General features: G+C 31.4%; 1 protein-coding gene across 2 annotated transcripts; it reads left to right on the top strand.

Annotated features, from left to right (window-relative positions):
* The first annotated feature begins 1195 nt into the window (after positions 1-1195).
* LOC120086718 (tubby-like protein 8) lies at positions 1196-4816 on the top strand. Of its 2 annotated transcripts, none has more exons than XM_039043492.1 (9): positions 1196-1720; positions 2525-2639; positions 2884-3060; positions 3153-3208; positions 3301-3397; positions 3879-3971; positions 4066-4164; positions 4276-4343; positions 4575-4816. In XM_039043492.1, the coding sequence occupies exons 1-9, from the start codon at positions 1278-1280 to the stop codon at positions 4648-4650; spliced, it is 1224 nt and encodes a 407-aa protein (XP_038899420.1). In that variant the 5' UTR covers positions 1196-1277; the 3' UTR covers positions 4651-4816. The 2 variants fall into 2 exon arrangements, with proteins under 2 accessions (XP_038899420.1, XP_038899421.1); XM_039043493.1 differs by having other exon boundaries at positions 3882-3971.
* The last annotated feature ends 11858 nt before the right edge of the window (positions 4817-16674 follow it).

Raw genomic sequence — 16674 nt, forward strand, 5'->3', positions numbered from 1 at the left:
ATTTTTTTAATAACTAAATTTAAAATTTATTGAAAATACATCGATTAAATTAAGAAGAAGTGAAAAATATATAGACTAAAATAAAATGAAATCGGATCAAAATGGTATTTTATTTATTTTTTTAATTTAAAAAGAATTGGATTTTGAAACAATGAAGGAAGATAAAGTACAGTGTGGTCCAATACTAAAGAAAAGAAATGTCCCATTTTCAAAAAAAGGCCACTTCCCGCCTTTTCCCTTACTTTTTCCATAAAATCCCACTATTCCATACTTTTACTTTGTTTTTCTTTTTGTTTTCTAAGGTTACCGTTGGTTCCTCACTCAAACAAAACAAAACAAAAAAACCATCCACACAAAATCCAAACCCTCCACTTTTTCCAATGCCCCATTTCAAATTCAAATACTTCCTCTTATTCAAATTATATATATACACACTTATAAATTTACTTTTAATTTAAATAATATTTTGATATCTGAACTTTTAACGTATTCGTTTTGATTTCAATGTTTTCCAACTACGTTTTAATAATTAATCATTTTGGTCATTGCAAAATGATATTGAAGTACATAAACTAAAATTGACATTTTGAAAATTTTAAATACTAAAGTATTTCAAAGTTGGAAGTATAGAGATCAATATGAATACTTTCAAAGTACAATGTTCAGATAGTATTTAAACCATTTGTTTTATTTTGATCGATGAACGGTTAAAATTTGAACATTATTATTACTTGAATTAATGAGATATCAATTTTCATTCAGTACTTGGTATATCATTAGATGATGTATTATTATTTTATTTCACAAGTCTCGGATCTCAAGTCAAAATGAGCTTAGTTGAACTAATGTAGCTTTTGTATATCAACTTCGAAGTTAGATATTTGATTCTCTCACTTCACATATGTTATAAAACAAGCCTGTTGAGATTGATAGTAAAAGTTTATGTCAGTTGAGTTATACTAAGATTAACTAAAATAATTATCTCTAAATTTTGTAGATTAAATATAAATTAAAACCATTATAAAATTTCAAAATGGATAATTTGAATATTGTTTAATGAATTTGAAAGTTTGAAAATGGAAATAAATAAATAAATGAAGAATAGACCTTGAGATGATTTTGAAATGGTATCTCTCTCTTCCTTTATATATATATATATATATATTAAAAGCTTATGAATCCCAGAGATAGAGACTTGACCATAAAATACCTTCTCCATTTTTACATTTTCTTAACTCTTCCCCTGTTTTTGTCTCAAAACTTCAACAATCAAAACGATGATTGGCGACAAGAAAGCGATTATACCTCGCCAATCTTCCTACAACTCTCTGTATTTGAATCCCCTCATTGACCTCCGGCACAACCGTAGCTGCAGCGACGGCGGCGGATTCCGGCAAGGTAAAGAGAACTTGATACCTAATACGAAGGATAAACAGAGAGATGAAAATGCAGAGTGTTGCGACAAAGAAAATGCGATTCCCATTAATGAGTTCTGTGCTAATTCGAAGCAGAAATTTGGGGATTTTAAGTCATTTTCGACTGGAAAGGCTTTGAAGCCTTCTTCACTTCATCTCTGTATGCAAATGAACGAGCCCGATAAGGTTTTTGCCTCTAGATTGTGGGATGCCACTGATTCTGAACATTCAAGTTCATTGAAGATTTGGGATTTTTCGGATTCGGAAGCTGCCCCAGCTTCCTCATGGTCCACTTTGCCAAACAGGTGGATATTAGAACTTCAACCCCATTTATTCATTTATTGATGATAAAAGTTGTTTTTTGTTTTTCTGTTTTAGAAAAATGGTGCTTACTCTTTACCATATTTGAGTTTTAAGGCTCCCGTAACCATTTTAATGATTTCGTTTTTAGTTTTCGTTTTTTTTTTTTTTCAAATTTAGGTTTGTTGGGTCTCAAATTTTTTTTTATGGTTTCCTTAAATTTTTCTTTATTGTTTTCTCAAATTTTTATTTATGGTTTTCTCATATTTTTATTTATGGTTTTTACTTCGGTTATATATGCACTTGTTTTTGTTTTTAAAAGGGTAAACTGTTTAAGTTAACAAAAACATTGATGAAAATAAAAAGAGCTGGGTGTATAGATGCCTCACTCTTTAAGAAGTAATCATAGAAAGGAAGGAAACCCACTATTTCCTTATCTATTATAATAAACACCAACGGTCCAATTTCACTAGAGTTTCTTGGTTATGTTATCTATTTTTAGGATGTTTTCAAAATTGAAATCAAGTTTTGGAACTAAAAGAAATCTTTTTCTGAAGCGAGTTTTTTTTTTTTTTTTTTTTTTTTTTTTTTTAACGAAATTTGATTAAAAATTTAAATCTTTAATATTGCAAAAAAATAGTGAGAATACAAGCACAATTCTCGAAAAAAAAATGTCAAGAAAGCCTAAATGTATTAGAATTAGTTTGACATAGTATTAGGAAGAAGAGGACATTGCTTCCATTAATGTTATTTTTAGCTTTTTAAGGATTTTGGGAGTGATTTTGTAAGTGATCTTTTTCTCTTTTCAGGTCATTGTTGTGTAGGCCATTGCCTGTGGATGTGGGGAGATGTACTTGTGTCATTGTGAAGGAAAAATCACCAGATGGGCTTCATGGTGGAGCCTTCTATTCTCTATACACAAATGTAAGTTTGTGGCTTTCAGATTCTTTGGATGATATAACAGGTGTTCTGTTCTTAATGATTTACATTCTCTGACCACCTTATTTTGATTAACTTTCTTTAACCCAAGTGTGTATTGTGAGAAACTTAGGCCTATTCAACTCTTCAAGGAAAACACAACACTATAATCTCCCAAATCCTGTAACTTAGTAGAGGATTCCCTTGTTGATCTTCAATCTATGTTTTTTTGCATTTTAAACTTTATCAGGAAGGGAAAGGACGGCAGGACCGGAAGTTGGCAGTGGCCCGTCATCGACGACGGAACGGGAGGTCAGAGTATAAAATAGCTCAGAGTACAAGGGGGATATTGTGCAATGCAGATGATAGTTTTGTTGGATCCATGACTACAAACCTTGTTGGTTCAAAATATCATATATGGGATCAGGTTTTAATGGAATGTTAAATTGTGTTAAACTTAGAGTTTGCAGAGTAGTACCTATGATTGTGACATAATTTTCTCTTCATGTTTGTTCTCAGGGGAGCCGTCTGAAACCGATCCCGAGCAAGCCGAGATCGCTTCTGGCTGCTGTAACGTAAGCCTTCATCCCGTCCCTCCGACTGTCTCCCTCTTTTCTCCCTCCATGTCACTCTTTTAGTGTCATTGATTTAGCTTTGTTTTCTACAGATTCATGCCTACAATAACCACTTGGACAGGCAGCCATAGAAGCATGAAAGCTTTCATCCCCAAGCATCAATCAATGCAGCTGAAAAACACCAATCAGGTGCTTTAGAACATTTGATATTCTTTCTAATTTCTACGAGATGTTGTGAAAGTGATAGAACCCAAACATATTGAGATATAATTGGCAACCAAATTATAAGATAAACCAAGTAATTTGAGGTACTTAGGCCCTCCCAATCTCTTGAGATCATTCTCAAGCCCTAATCCACTCACCCAAACTTGCTTATCTTCCTCCTTCTCTACTCACTCTATTTATAACTAACAAGTCAAACAAATCCTCTAACTAATCACTAATATACCCTTAATATCCCTCTAATACCATTCCTATCAGAAAGTTTGCACCACCCACGAGACGTTTTGATACTTTTCACATTGATGACATTCTTGATAAACATCGACAAAATATAAAAAATCATTAAGTATACAAGTGTATCAAAGTAGTTTGATGTTAAATTTCAATATATCTCGACATTTGTCGCATCTTTTCCCGAACCCTTTAATTTACTGGTGGTTTGCTTCAGCAGGTGCAGCACATAGCAGGGCTGCCAAGGGAGTGGGAGGAAGAAAAGGCCAAAGTTCACCAGCTTGTTTCTAAGGTTCCCCAATACAACAAGGTGAATTAGAAACTTGCCATTGAAAAAAACTCTTCAATGAAAACTTGGAACTGCTCTGCATTCCTCATTGTTTTATTGCTTTTGACTTCTTCAGATTTCTAAGCAATATGAGTTGGACTTTAGAGACAGAGGAAGGGCGGTTTCAGGTCTTATGATCCAAACCTCTGTGAAAAATTTTCAGTTGACTTTAGAGGTACAAATCCACATTTTTTAGAGTACTTTGGGATCAAATATGATAGAAAGAAAGTGATCTGATTTTCATTTGTAAGAAGAGGCTGAGTTTCGAGTTGGTTTTTTGGCATAGGAAAACGGCAAACAAACGATTCTCCAACTTGGAAGGATTGGGAAGTCTAAGTATGTGATGGATTATAGGTAAGCTGATCTGTATTCTCTTGAAATTTAATCCAACCAATCCGAATTAACAATCGTATCGAAGTTCAATGAAATCCTAATACATCGATCGAAACCGAACCAACCTGAATATATTTGGTTTTTGAAACTACAGTTATTGTATTTGGCTCCTGGTTTTCCCTTTCAATTTTCTAATTGGGATCTGATCTTGATGTGAATTATGATAAAGTGAAAGTTTTGGCCTTCTTGCAGATATCCATTGACAGGTTATCAAGCATTTTGCATATGTCTGGCTTCCATAGATTCAAAGCTGTGTTGCTCAGTATGATCATATATGGTTGCTTTTCAGCTCTCTTTTGCAGTTCAATCTCTGAACTATCTTCCTTTCAATGTTCTGACTTAGCATAGATTGATGCAAGACTAGTTGATGAGATGTGTTTGTAAATTCTCTCGAGTCTTGAATTTTGATGATTAACAATGTTTAGCTTTGATCATTTTGGTGAACCAAGTTTCTCTTTGGATTAATTGATGTAATAAATTGATGGTCTTTTGTTTTTAGTTTAAAATTGTGAAGGTTAAGTGACATGGATAGTAATTATTATCTTATTCACTAAACCATGCTTAGAGATAGACATAGATATTAAGAAATATGGAAGATTAGGAATGATTTGAAAATACAATTTATCTCGACATTATAACATAAATAAACAATTCGTTTTTTTTGCAAAAACCACCTTCGAATATATATATATATGAGAATTTTGGTCGAAGTAGGAGTTGCTACTTATTTTGGTAGTTGATAAATTAAACATAAAAACGTAAAATTACAAATTTAACTTTTTAACTTAAAGTTCATTTTAGTTCATGAATTTTAAAATTACAAGCTTAGAGTTTGTTTTGGTAAGTAATCAGATTGTATTTTATGTTCTAGAGTAATTGAATTCAGAAAATATGTATTTGATAAACATAAATTTTGTTTTCGAAAATTGTTTTCAATGTATCTAGATTTTGAATTTGAAAATTTAAGATACATAATTATATTAGAAAAGACTAAAACAATAATAAATATAGTATTTCATGTTATAAGCTCAATTATTTTTTGTTAAATTAAAATACGTATTATATAATATATTATACATTATATGATGTTCCAAGATAATAATTATACAAACATTTTAACATAAAATAAGTTCATAAATTAATTAGTAATAGTTTATATTTCATCTATCATTTAATGGGTAAATATAATTAGTTTTATAATTTATAAATATATTATCAAATATATTTTAAAAAATTATTTAAATTAAATTTTCATATCTAATTTGCTATCAAATATATATATGAAAACATGAAATACAACTTTGTTTTCATCGAATCCCTTGTTTTAAAAAATGCTTATCAAATAGACCCTTTATTTGGCAACAATTTCAATTTTTGTTGGTTTTCCTATAATTATTTTTAATTTCATGCTTCTTCATTAAAAAATTTTCAATTATAGTTTTCATCTTTAGTAAAAGACAATTGCTAGCCAAATTTCATTAAGGAAAAAAAAAAAGACAAGTATTTAATTTTAAAAAAAAATTTAAAATTTGAAACTTTTTTGGATCCATTAATAGAAAGTAGAGAACAAATGTAGAAATTTGTCAATAGAAGTAGTTAACAAGCTTTAACTTTTTAAAACTAAATAATTACTAAATAGGGTCTAAACTTTCAAATTTTTTAAAATTTACAAACCATCTATATAAAAAACAGAAAGTTTAGCACATGTTTGGCAACCATCTAGTTTTTGTTTTTATTTTTTAAAATTAAGTCTATAGATACTACTTTCATCTCCAATTTTCTTCATTGTTATACTTTTTACTAATGATTTAAAAAATCAAGCCAAATTTTAAAAGCTAAAAGAAGTAGCTTTTAAAAATTTGTTTTTGTTTGGAAATTTAGCTAAGAATTCAACCATTATATTTAAGAAAAATACAAATCATTGTAAAAAAATAGAGGAAAAATAGGCTTAATTTTTAAAAACAAAAAACAACATGATTACCAAACGAGGTTTTAAGAGACTATTAAACCTAATTAAAAGTTCATAAGGATAAACACCAAAATTTAAACACTAAACATTGACGTTGAAAAAATGTTTTTGGAAACATTAATAATAACGTGAATATTAATGGATGAAAATGATAAAAATCGAACGAATTTATTGAAATTCCAATCCAATTCCTCGTGGAGTTGAGCTGGCAAAAGTATGTTATAAAGAAATGTATACCGGTAAAGCTATCAACTTCCAACTAACCAAATCTCAACCACTTGCAAAAGTGTGTAACTCATAAAGTAAGTTCTTAAATGCATATTAAAGGGATGTCTAAGGTTTTAAAGAAGTTGTATGACCACAATCTATCAAATTTAATTGGTACTATATAATTTAGTTTCAAAAATATCTTTAATTGAGTGGATTGTGTCGAGTGGAATCGGATAAGGGGTGCGTAGTAGTTCCATATTTTTTAGTGTGCTTCCATATGCTACATCTGGCAGGAGCGTAATCAGCGGCTGCATGAAGGTCGACCAAGGTCGGTGTTTGCTCTGGTTCACCTTATGGTCTCTACGGTTTGTGCTCGTGCTGCTTCCTAGTGGATTGACCTTCTTGGTCTTATCTAGTATGTTTACGGATGTTTTTTCTTTTTGAACTTTACGTTGTTCTTTGTTTTGTTGTTGTCCTTAGTTTGTGGGGTTTTGGGTACTTTTGGCTTTCTCCTTGGTGGTTTGCAAGTTCGAGTTTATGTGTTGGTTTTGTTCTGGTCTTATCTTGTTGGCTTTGTTTTGGTTTTGTTGCCCTGTCTTTGCTTGTGTTTTGTTGCTTGGATGCCTTGATCCCGGGCTGTGGAATTTCCCTGTTGTATAATAATATCACCTATTCTAAAAAAAAAAATACCTTTAATCGGTGATGATTTAGTTTCTTTACTTTTGAATTTGAAACAATTTAGGTTATGTTTGAAATATATTTTCAAATGTTTAATTTAAAAAATAAGTCATTTTGGAAGAAATTGAAGTGTTTGACAATCACTTAAAATAACTTCTTAAGTGTATTTTAATCCGTTTTTATAAAAAAGTGTTTAAAAAAAATGAGTTTTTTTTAAAAAAAATACTTTTTTCTCAAGATCAATTATAATTTATAACGATTTAGTCTATGAACTTAAATAATATTAAATTTAATGAAATTTCTTAAACAAGTAGATTGATAAAGAGATTGGAATCAAATTTATTTAAAATATAAATACTAAGTCATTACGTAATAAAAGTTATTAGAATTAATTTTGATAAGATTTTTTATTATTATAATTGAATTATTACAAATTTCAAGATGCGGGAACTAAATTGTTACTTAAAAAGGCTTTTAAAACTAAATTGTGACAAATTCGGAGGTTTAACAACTAAGTTAAATTAACCATTACAAATTTTAAAATTACAAAAAACTAGTTCAAGCACTACACTCTTTCGTGGATTAAAGTCCAAGGATGAGGCAAAAGTAATTTTTAGCCCTTTTTCAATGTCTCAAGAAAAATAATGTTTTAATTTCTATTTTAGTCTCGTAGCTTAAAAAATTATTTTATTTAATCTTGATCATGATGTCTATTTTTAATTTTTAAAATTTTAAAATATAATTATTCAATCATATTTTCCTTAGTACTTTTATCACATAAATACCATTTGCTCAATGGTCACCTCAAGCCAACTTGTACAGCTTAAATGGGTTATCTTTTGGAAAAAGAAAATGTAAATTAAGATAAACATTCTAAAATAGAATTAAATTACAATGAATATTTTAAAAGTTTATGATAAAAAGTCGACTAAAACGTAGTTTTTTAAATAATAATAATAATAATGTCAAATCGAGTATAGCTAATTGGCATATGAGTGTCTTAATAACTACGAACTTTGTGGTTATCCCCCATTCTAAGAACAACAACAACAACAACAATAACTACTTGTGAGTTATGACCTATTAAAACATTAATTTTAAGAATTTCACACTCTTTTATTTATTTATCTGAAGCGAGAGAATCAAACCTCTGTGTTATGGTTTTGGTTGATTGATAATATGTTCTTTTATTATCTTGAATGTTTAATCTTTGACTTTATTGAGAGATCTTGAGTTTGGTCTTATTTTCTTATTGGTGATAGATTTGTTGAGGTGATATTTTCCTTATTTGTGATATTGTCATTCGGGTAGCTTTCTTACCTTCTGTGTTTTTGTATTTAGTGTTGATCCAATGATAGGCTTGAGGTGAAGCCGTCTCTTTTGTTTCTAGGTTTTTCTTTAGCTATTTGCTTTTCATTTAGAACTATCAGTGGTTGTAAATGTTATATCACGAGAAGAAAAGAAGGTGTTCTGTAGTTTTGAAGCTTGGTTTGTCTAAGTCATTCTATCATCGAGCTTTGGCGAAGTGTTAGTTGTTCGTGCTTTCAACTAGCAGGTGAAAAGGGAATCAGGTCGTTGCAGTGGCATCAGATTTAGAAGAAGCTTGAATTTACAGACTCATCTAAAGTACTATCAGAGTTAGGAGGAGCCTAACTTACTTGCTAGTATTCAGTCATGTGTAAACTGAGAATGTGTAATCTTAGTTGAAGTAAATGTTGTAAAACTGAATTACAAACTAGTAGATCTCTTTTCACCTAGGCACAAAGCCTCCCAGACGTAGGTGTGGTTGCACCAAACTAGGTCAACAAGTTTCTATGTCTTTTCTCTCTTCTTATTCTCTTTTAACTCTTGTCTTTATTACTGTCAATACATTACTCCTAGAAAGTGCTCTATTTATGTTTCATCTATTTTTCAATTGGTATTAGAGAGGGTTGACTGCTTGTTTATTGAGTTCTCAATGGAGTCAATCAAGCAAGGTAGATCTACAATACGTCTTCCAATCCTAGATGGAGCAATTACTCATATTGGAAGCCTAAATGATTGCCTTCCTTAATTTATTGAGAAAAAGACCTAGAAGGTGGTACTTAATGAATGGTCATATCCAACAATTACTGATAAATATGGTGTTACCAATCAAAAGCCTAAAAAAGACTATATTGAAGATGAGAAGTAAGCCTCTCAAGGAAACTCGCGAGCTTTAAATGTGAAACCCGAATTTCCAATTTTCCTACTTAAGCAGGTAATTAAGGGAATTAACTAAGTATGAGTTAAATCTTATGTTGAAGAGAAGGAAATTTCTAAGTGTTGAATAGATTTTCCTTGAGTAGTTTGGAGATAAGCCTTAACTAGTAGAAATTTGGCTAAGTGTGAAGTTAAAACCATGCGTTAGGTGTTAGGAAATATTGAACGCATGAGATGAGGCTAAGTGTAGTATGAAGCCGAAGACAACCATGCGAGAGCTTGTGAGGTTGAACGCATGATTGGTCGAGGCATTGGCAAAAGGCATTGCTTAAGTTGCTCATGCATTGGGGCTGCATGAGGAGAGCGAAGAGAGCGAGATTTTGAATGCAAGACGCTAGGCAGACGATCGTATAGGTTTGGACAAACTAAAATTGTCACAAGATAAACATTTAATCAACCTAAGCATGAAATCTATAGAGAGTTTAGAGAAGAGAAGACTAACCCTTGATGAATAACTCTTCTTCACGCAATCCTCTTCAAGAACACGAACTGAACAATTTTGGACGAACACTAGGACTTTTCCTCAAATCTAGATGCCACCACTTAGTAACATCGTTATTTTTAGGAACAAAGAAAGGACATGTGGGCTTCTTCTTTATTGCTTTCGACCGAGAAAAATTTCCATGAGTGAAAAATTTTTGTTTTGTGAGAGAGAGTTTTTTTTATAGAGGAAAAAAAAACTCTCTGTGTTTTCCAAGAACATAGGTTTAAGAGAAGAGTGAGGGAGTGGGAGTTACAATAACTCCCTCCCACGATCTGTAAATATAACCCCCTGATAATGGGGAGTTATAATTATATTATTAATAATTAATAATATAATATGTATATTATATGGTTAGATAACAAATTAACAAACCATCAATATACATTATAATCATATTATAATGTAACTACCCATAGTTTAAATAGGAATCATATCCACATTAAATTTTAACCTATAGTTTTTATACAAATCTTATTTATATAAATAATATTTGGATCTCATTCAAATATTTATCTCTTGCATATTATATAGTTTTAATTATAAATCATATTTATAATTAACTATCTATTATAATGTATGAATATACATTATACATTATATTAATCATATAATTAATAACATAAATTTCCATAAATAATTTGAACAATTCAAATTATTCTGAAAACAATTATTTCTTATTTTTATCCTTAATGAGCTAACAAAGGACCTTATAGACCTACAGATTATAAGCTTCAATGATATGAGACTAATCAATTAAACATTTTAATTAGATTAATCAACATTCATTAATTGTCGGTCACTGCACTAAAGACCGACAGCTATACTCTTTGCAATATAGGTATATTTCTATGTCCATGGATATAACCAATCAACAATAAGTTGACTATTCACAAGTTGCCCATAAATACAACTTGGTCAAATTACGGCTTACTCCTGTAGTTACATCTAACTTCTTAAATACCTTATTCCTCTAATAAAATATCAGTCCAACTATAAACTAACCCCTTTTGGGCCAATGAGAGGGTGAGACCTCATTAATCAAAACCCAGAATCAGCTATTAAGGGAACAATTTATCTACTTTCTCTATCTATAGGAAGTTTAAATCCCAGAATCAGCTATTAAGGGAACAATTTATCTACTTTCCCTATCTATTGGAAGGAGTGAATTCCATCTTGTGTAGCCATGTTCCCAGCTACTCTAACAAATCCCCAAAATGATAGGCATATTGAGTCAACAAAGCAGGTCGTTCTTACTCATATAGATCAAAGGATTACCCTCATAGATAGGAGTACAAAACTCATTCAGGATCAAGTCATCTGTGGTCATCCTAGTAAAATGTTAGTTTCTACAAGCAAGTTATAAAGAGAATCCAATCATTTCACGGTCCGATCTTATATAAACTCTTTATACAAGACACCCTCACTCACATATCTTTACATGAACAATATGAATCATATCGTCTATAACACTTACAACTCATGTAACAGTTACAAAGTGAGTCATATCTGCAATGTTACTAGGATAAGGTACCCAACCTTATCCATGTACTGCACACCTTTCAGGTTATTACTTGAACATGATCCACTTGTATATCTATAACACACTGTTCAACTTACATTAAATAATCTCGGATCTTATTGGATTGAGCTAATATTGTCTAATGTCTAATAAAATACTTCTTATTTTATTAAATAAATAATTTGTATTTACAAATTAAAAAGTACAAGATCCACGAGATTTAAGAAATTAAATCCACAGTTGTTACTCTTGCTGATACTGAAAATATTTCCATTGATCCTTCTGTTGAATCCGGTTCTGTCTCTGTTCCCTCTGCTACCATTGAGAAAGACTTTGATGTTTTACCAGATGTTACTGACATTCTTCTTAATTTGGGGGTTCTGTTAATCCTTTTGTGCATAGTTCGACTGTTTCTTCTCTAGATGCCTCTGTTCCCATTTATGATGTTCAGGTTAAGCTTTCGTTCCCTTTTACTGATTTTGCTGCTAGTCAATCCATGTCTGTCTTTAGTTCATTTGAGGGGATTGTCCATTTCTCTTGATGATAATATTCCTCTGCCCTATTGGAAAAGCTAAAGAATAGTGTCTTTGAGAATGTGTATGTTGATTGTGGTCCCTCTACTCGTACTCGTTCAAAAGAAACCTCCTCCAAGAAAAAAGGTTTCAAAATTTGACTCTTAACCCTCTGAACAACTCTCTGACTCAAGCTCCAAAGAATACATTGCTGTTATCAGAGACAAGCCTTGCATGAGTGTTAGTCACTGTAAAATTCCTCCAAATGTTCCTATTGTTCCTCTTGATGGGATATCTTTTCATAGTGAGAACAGTGTTTAAAAATGGAAATACGTGATTTTGTGGCGTATTGCAGATAAGAAAATTGAAGGATCTCATTGAAGAGAACCTTGAGTAGAAGTGGAATCGTCCCAATTCCCATTTTTCATCGAATGTATTTTTTTTTTTTTTTTTTTTTAACAGAAAAGAAAGAACAAATTATGCTTTATATAAAATACATCATGTTTTATAAAAGGAACTTAGGGTCTCAGAAACCCTTACCTTTGAAGACCTTCTTCAAGAATCCCTCGACAAGAAACCAACAGTACCACGATGGTGATCTTAGTATTTCTCAGGTAAGAGAACCAAAAGTGGTGGGCTCTACTATTTTGGAATGAGGGAATGAATTTTAGAAAGAGATGAGGAAAAGGAAAAGATTCATAAACTTACAGAGAGCATGCTTTTCTGTTAAAAAAACGTATATTTTCTAACCTTTTTTTTTTTTTAAAGATGAAGGAGACTCTCTCCTATCAAATGCCCATAAAAAAAAACATCAACCACCAACTTACGTAGTGGAGAGAAAAGGAGGGGAGAAAGTTATAACTTCCTCCCTCATTTAAGTTAAAAATAACAATTAATATATTATATAATATATATATATATAATATATATATATATAATATATATATATATTAAATGGTATATTCTATCAAATATAACACATAATCTATAGTTTTAATATTGTATCATATATGATATAACCTATAGATTATTCTCTCTCATATGGCATTTAATATAAATCACATTTATATTATAACAATTATGAATCCAATTCATATAATTAATATTTGAATCTTATTCAAATATTTATTTGTTCTCATAATGTATAAAATACATTATACCAATTATATCATATATAATTAAAATAACTTAATTATATCGTATATAATTAAATCCCTCTATTAATTTGAACAATTCAAATTAATCCAAAAACTAATTCTCATTTAATCCTATTGAGCTACCAAGTGGACCTCATGGACTTGTAGCTTGAAGCTCCAACGATACAGGAATAATTAATCAAACTCTTAAATTAAATTATTCACCAATCGTTAACTGTCGGGCACTCCACTACAGATTGACAGCTGTACTCTTCGCACTACAGATATATTTCTGTGTTCATTGGATATAACCAATCAATAGTATGATGACCCTTCACAAATTGCTCGTAAGTATAGCTTGGTCAAAATTACCGTTTTGTCCCTATAGTTACATCTAACTCCTTAAGTACTACTAATTTCTCTAATGAACAATAAATCACAATCCAACTATGACTAAACCCCTTTTGGGCCAGGAGAGGGTATGGCACCACATTGTTCAAGCCCTGCAATTAGCCCTTAAGGGAGCAATCTATTTACCCCGACCTCGGGGAAGGAGTGAATTTCTTCCTATATAGTTGTGTTCCCAACTTCCCAATCAGACGAATCCCCAAAATGGTAGGCTTATGGAGTCGACGATTTAGCCACCTTCACCCATACAAATCAAAAGACCGCCCTCACAGGCAGGAGTTCACAACTCAATCAGAATTCAGGTCATGTTACCTATGGTCATCCTGGTGAAATGTAGTCTCTATCATGAATTGTTGATTACATAAATAAGCGACGGAAGCAAACAGGATCATTAAGCATTCTAATTCATTACTTTGGCTTAAAAGACGACATGCTCATGAACTAAAAACATAGTTTCAACACTAACTTTTGAAATACCTTTGAATCACGAAAACCAGCTGCAATCTTCTCTTTTGGTTGTGAATCACCACAACGTCTTCCCTACTATTCTCTTGGAGCCTTAGATGAGTTGTGGGACTCAAAACAAACTTGAATTAGAAAAATTGGTGGTGAAGAACTGGTTTTTCAGTAGTGTGAAGAACACTTCTTCAACCACTTTTTTCTAGCAAATTGCAACCGATCTCCTCTCCATTTCTACTTAGATCTCATTGTTATATTGCATGGCTTTCATGCAAATCAACATCCTACATGAATTCCAGCTCATACTTGAGAAATTGGACTGGAAGTGTTTATGGAATGTGACTAACCTGCTTCAAAGAAAGTGGGAAAATCCCAAAAGTTGGGATTTTCCACTTTCTCTTTTCTTTCCTTTTTTTTTTTTTTAAAAAAAAAAATTTTGATTTCAAAAATCAAAACTCATTTCAATTAAAAATTGAAAAATTATTAATTTTACAAAATTAATTTTCTAATAAAATTAATAAATTAATTAAACAATTAATTAATTAACTTAATATCAAATATTAAATTAATTTGTCACCAATTCCATTACCATGAATCTTTATTCATGAATTTAATATTTAAATAATATTTAAATATTAATAGATTCTCCAATTCCGTTTAATTCCAAAATTAAATGTGTAATTATATCATGTATAATTACTAATTCTCTTAATTCTAATTTGAATGTTTCAAATCAACTTATCACGCTACTCTAAGGTTAATCCGTTTGTGAGCTAGTAAGGGGACCTAGTAAACCTACAGATCATGGACTCCAATGATCCAAGATTAATCGGCTAAATATTTTACATCGAATTAACCCTCATTCGTTAACTACTGGGTCACCTCACTAAAGCCCGTAGTTGCATTCCCCTCACTATAGATATATTGTGGCAACTTGATATAACCATGATTAGTAATTTAACCCTTCATAGGTTGTTCGTAATAATGACTGGGTCAAATGATTATTTTACCTCCGAGATTACCTCTTATTCCTTAAGTCCCACTGATCCTCTAATGAACAATTGGTTTTTGATCCAATCATCAAACCGAGTCCTTCTCAGGTCAATGAGAGGGTGGGGCCCCTTCTTCAAGACCCAAAGTCAACACTTAAAGGAACAACCTCTCTACTATTCCTAAAAGCGGGTAGGAGTGAATTCCATCTTGCATCTTATGTCCCTAATTATCTACCCAGTCTTACCCTTGAAATGGGAGGCTTTTTTAGCCGACGCTGATGAGCCAACTCTCACTTATGCAAATCTAAGGATAATCCCGAATAAACAGGAGTTCATAGTTAGCTCAGGATTCAGGTTAAGTTACCTAGGTCATCGTTGTGAAATAGTCAGTCCTAAAAAATAAACAACGTTATAAAGTAAGAATGACTTATTTCATGGTCCGATCTTGTACAAACTCATTACACAGAACGCCCCCACTTCTCATTTCATCACATGTACGAATTAGAATCACTTCATCTGTAGCACTTTACAACTCCGTGTAACAACTACATAGTAGGCCGCATCCAATAGTGCTACCAGAATAAGGCACCAAATCTTATTCATACACTATAGATCATTTTGACTATTTACTCAAACATGATCCACTCTTATGTCTCCACATAAAGTTCAAATACTCATGTAATAGTCATGGATCTTTTATTTTATTGGATTTATTTCTAAAACGAAATAAGCAATTCATATATTCAATACAACTTTATTGAATCAAACTTCAATAATAATTTTATTGAATTACAGAATGAGTTTATTGTTTACAAACCACGAATTTTAAGATATAAAACCCAACATGAACGACATTATATAATGAGACTAAACATTTCGTGGTCTGATATTATACAAACCCCTTTGTATAGAATATCCCCACTCACATATCTATACATGAATGATCAGGATCAAATCGTTTGTAGTACTTTACAACAATTGTAACGCCTACAAGCGGGTCATACTCGTAGTGTCACCAGGATAAGTTACCCAACCTTATCCATCTACTACAGACCATTTAGGTTATCAGTTAAACATGATCCACTCGTATGTCTCTACATATATGTTTAAGCTACAAGATAACCTTGGATGTTAGTTTATTGGTTTATGGTTAATGCAACTAAAATATGGAATAAAATATCATATATTTTATTAAATAAACAACGAGTTTATTCAAAACATTTACAAACTATAGGACCCTACAAGATTTAGGGCATCAACTTCAACAGATCAAGTCCTGCTTAGAAATTATGGATCTTATTCAGCGTGTGGAACTTCTTAAGATTGTTATTGACCTCGAGCCTTTTTATCCTCAGCTGATGAGAGAGTCTATTGTTAACCTTCCTTCTAACTTCAACTATCTTAGTATTCCTGATTATTATAAGGTCCATATTCAAGGAACTTTTTTTTTCAATTTCTCCTGCAATCATCAATGCATATCTTGGTCGTGATAATCCCCTTTCTCATGGTGAGCCTTATCCCTTAGCTGAAGATCTTGTTACTGAGCTTACTGGTGGTACTCACTCAAAGTGGCCTCAGTCTGATCAATTGTCTACTTCTGCCATCATGTGAAATATGTTATTTTTTTTTAGAATTGGCATTGCAAATTGGTGTCCTTCGACACATGGGTTAAGTCTTTCTCCTT

Source organism: Benincasa hispida, chromosome 9 (assembly GCF_009727055.1).
Source record: "Benincasa hispida cultivar B227 chromosome 9, ASM972705v1, whole genome shotgun sequence".
In the NCBI taxonomy this organism is placed as follows: Eukaryota; Viridiplantae; Streptophyta; class Magnoliopsida; order Cucurbitales; family Cucurbitaceae; genus Benincasa; species Benincasa hispida.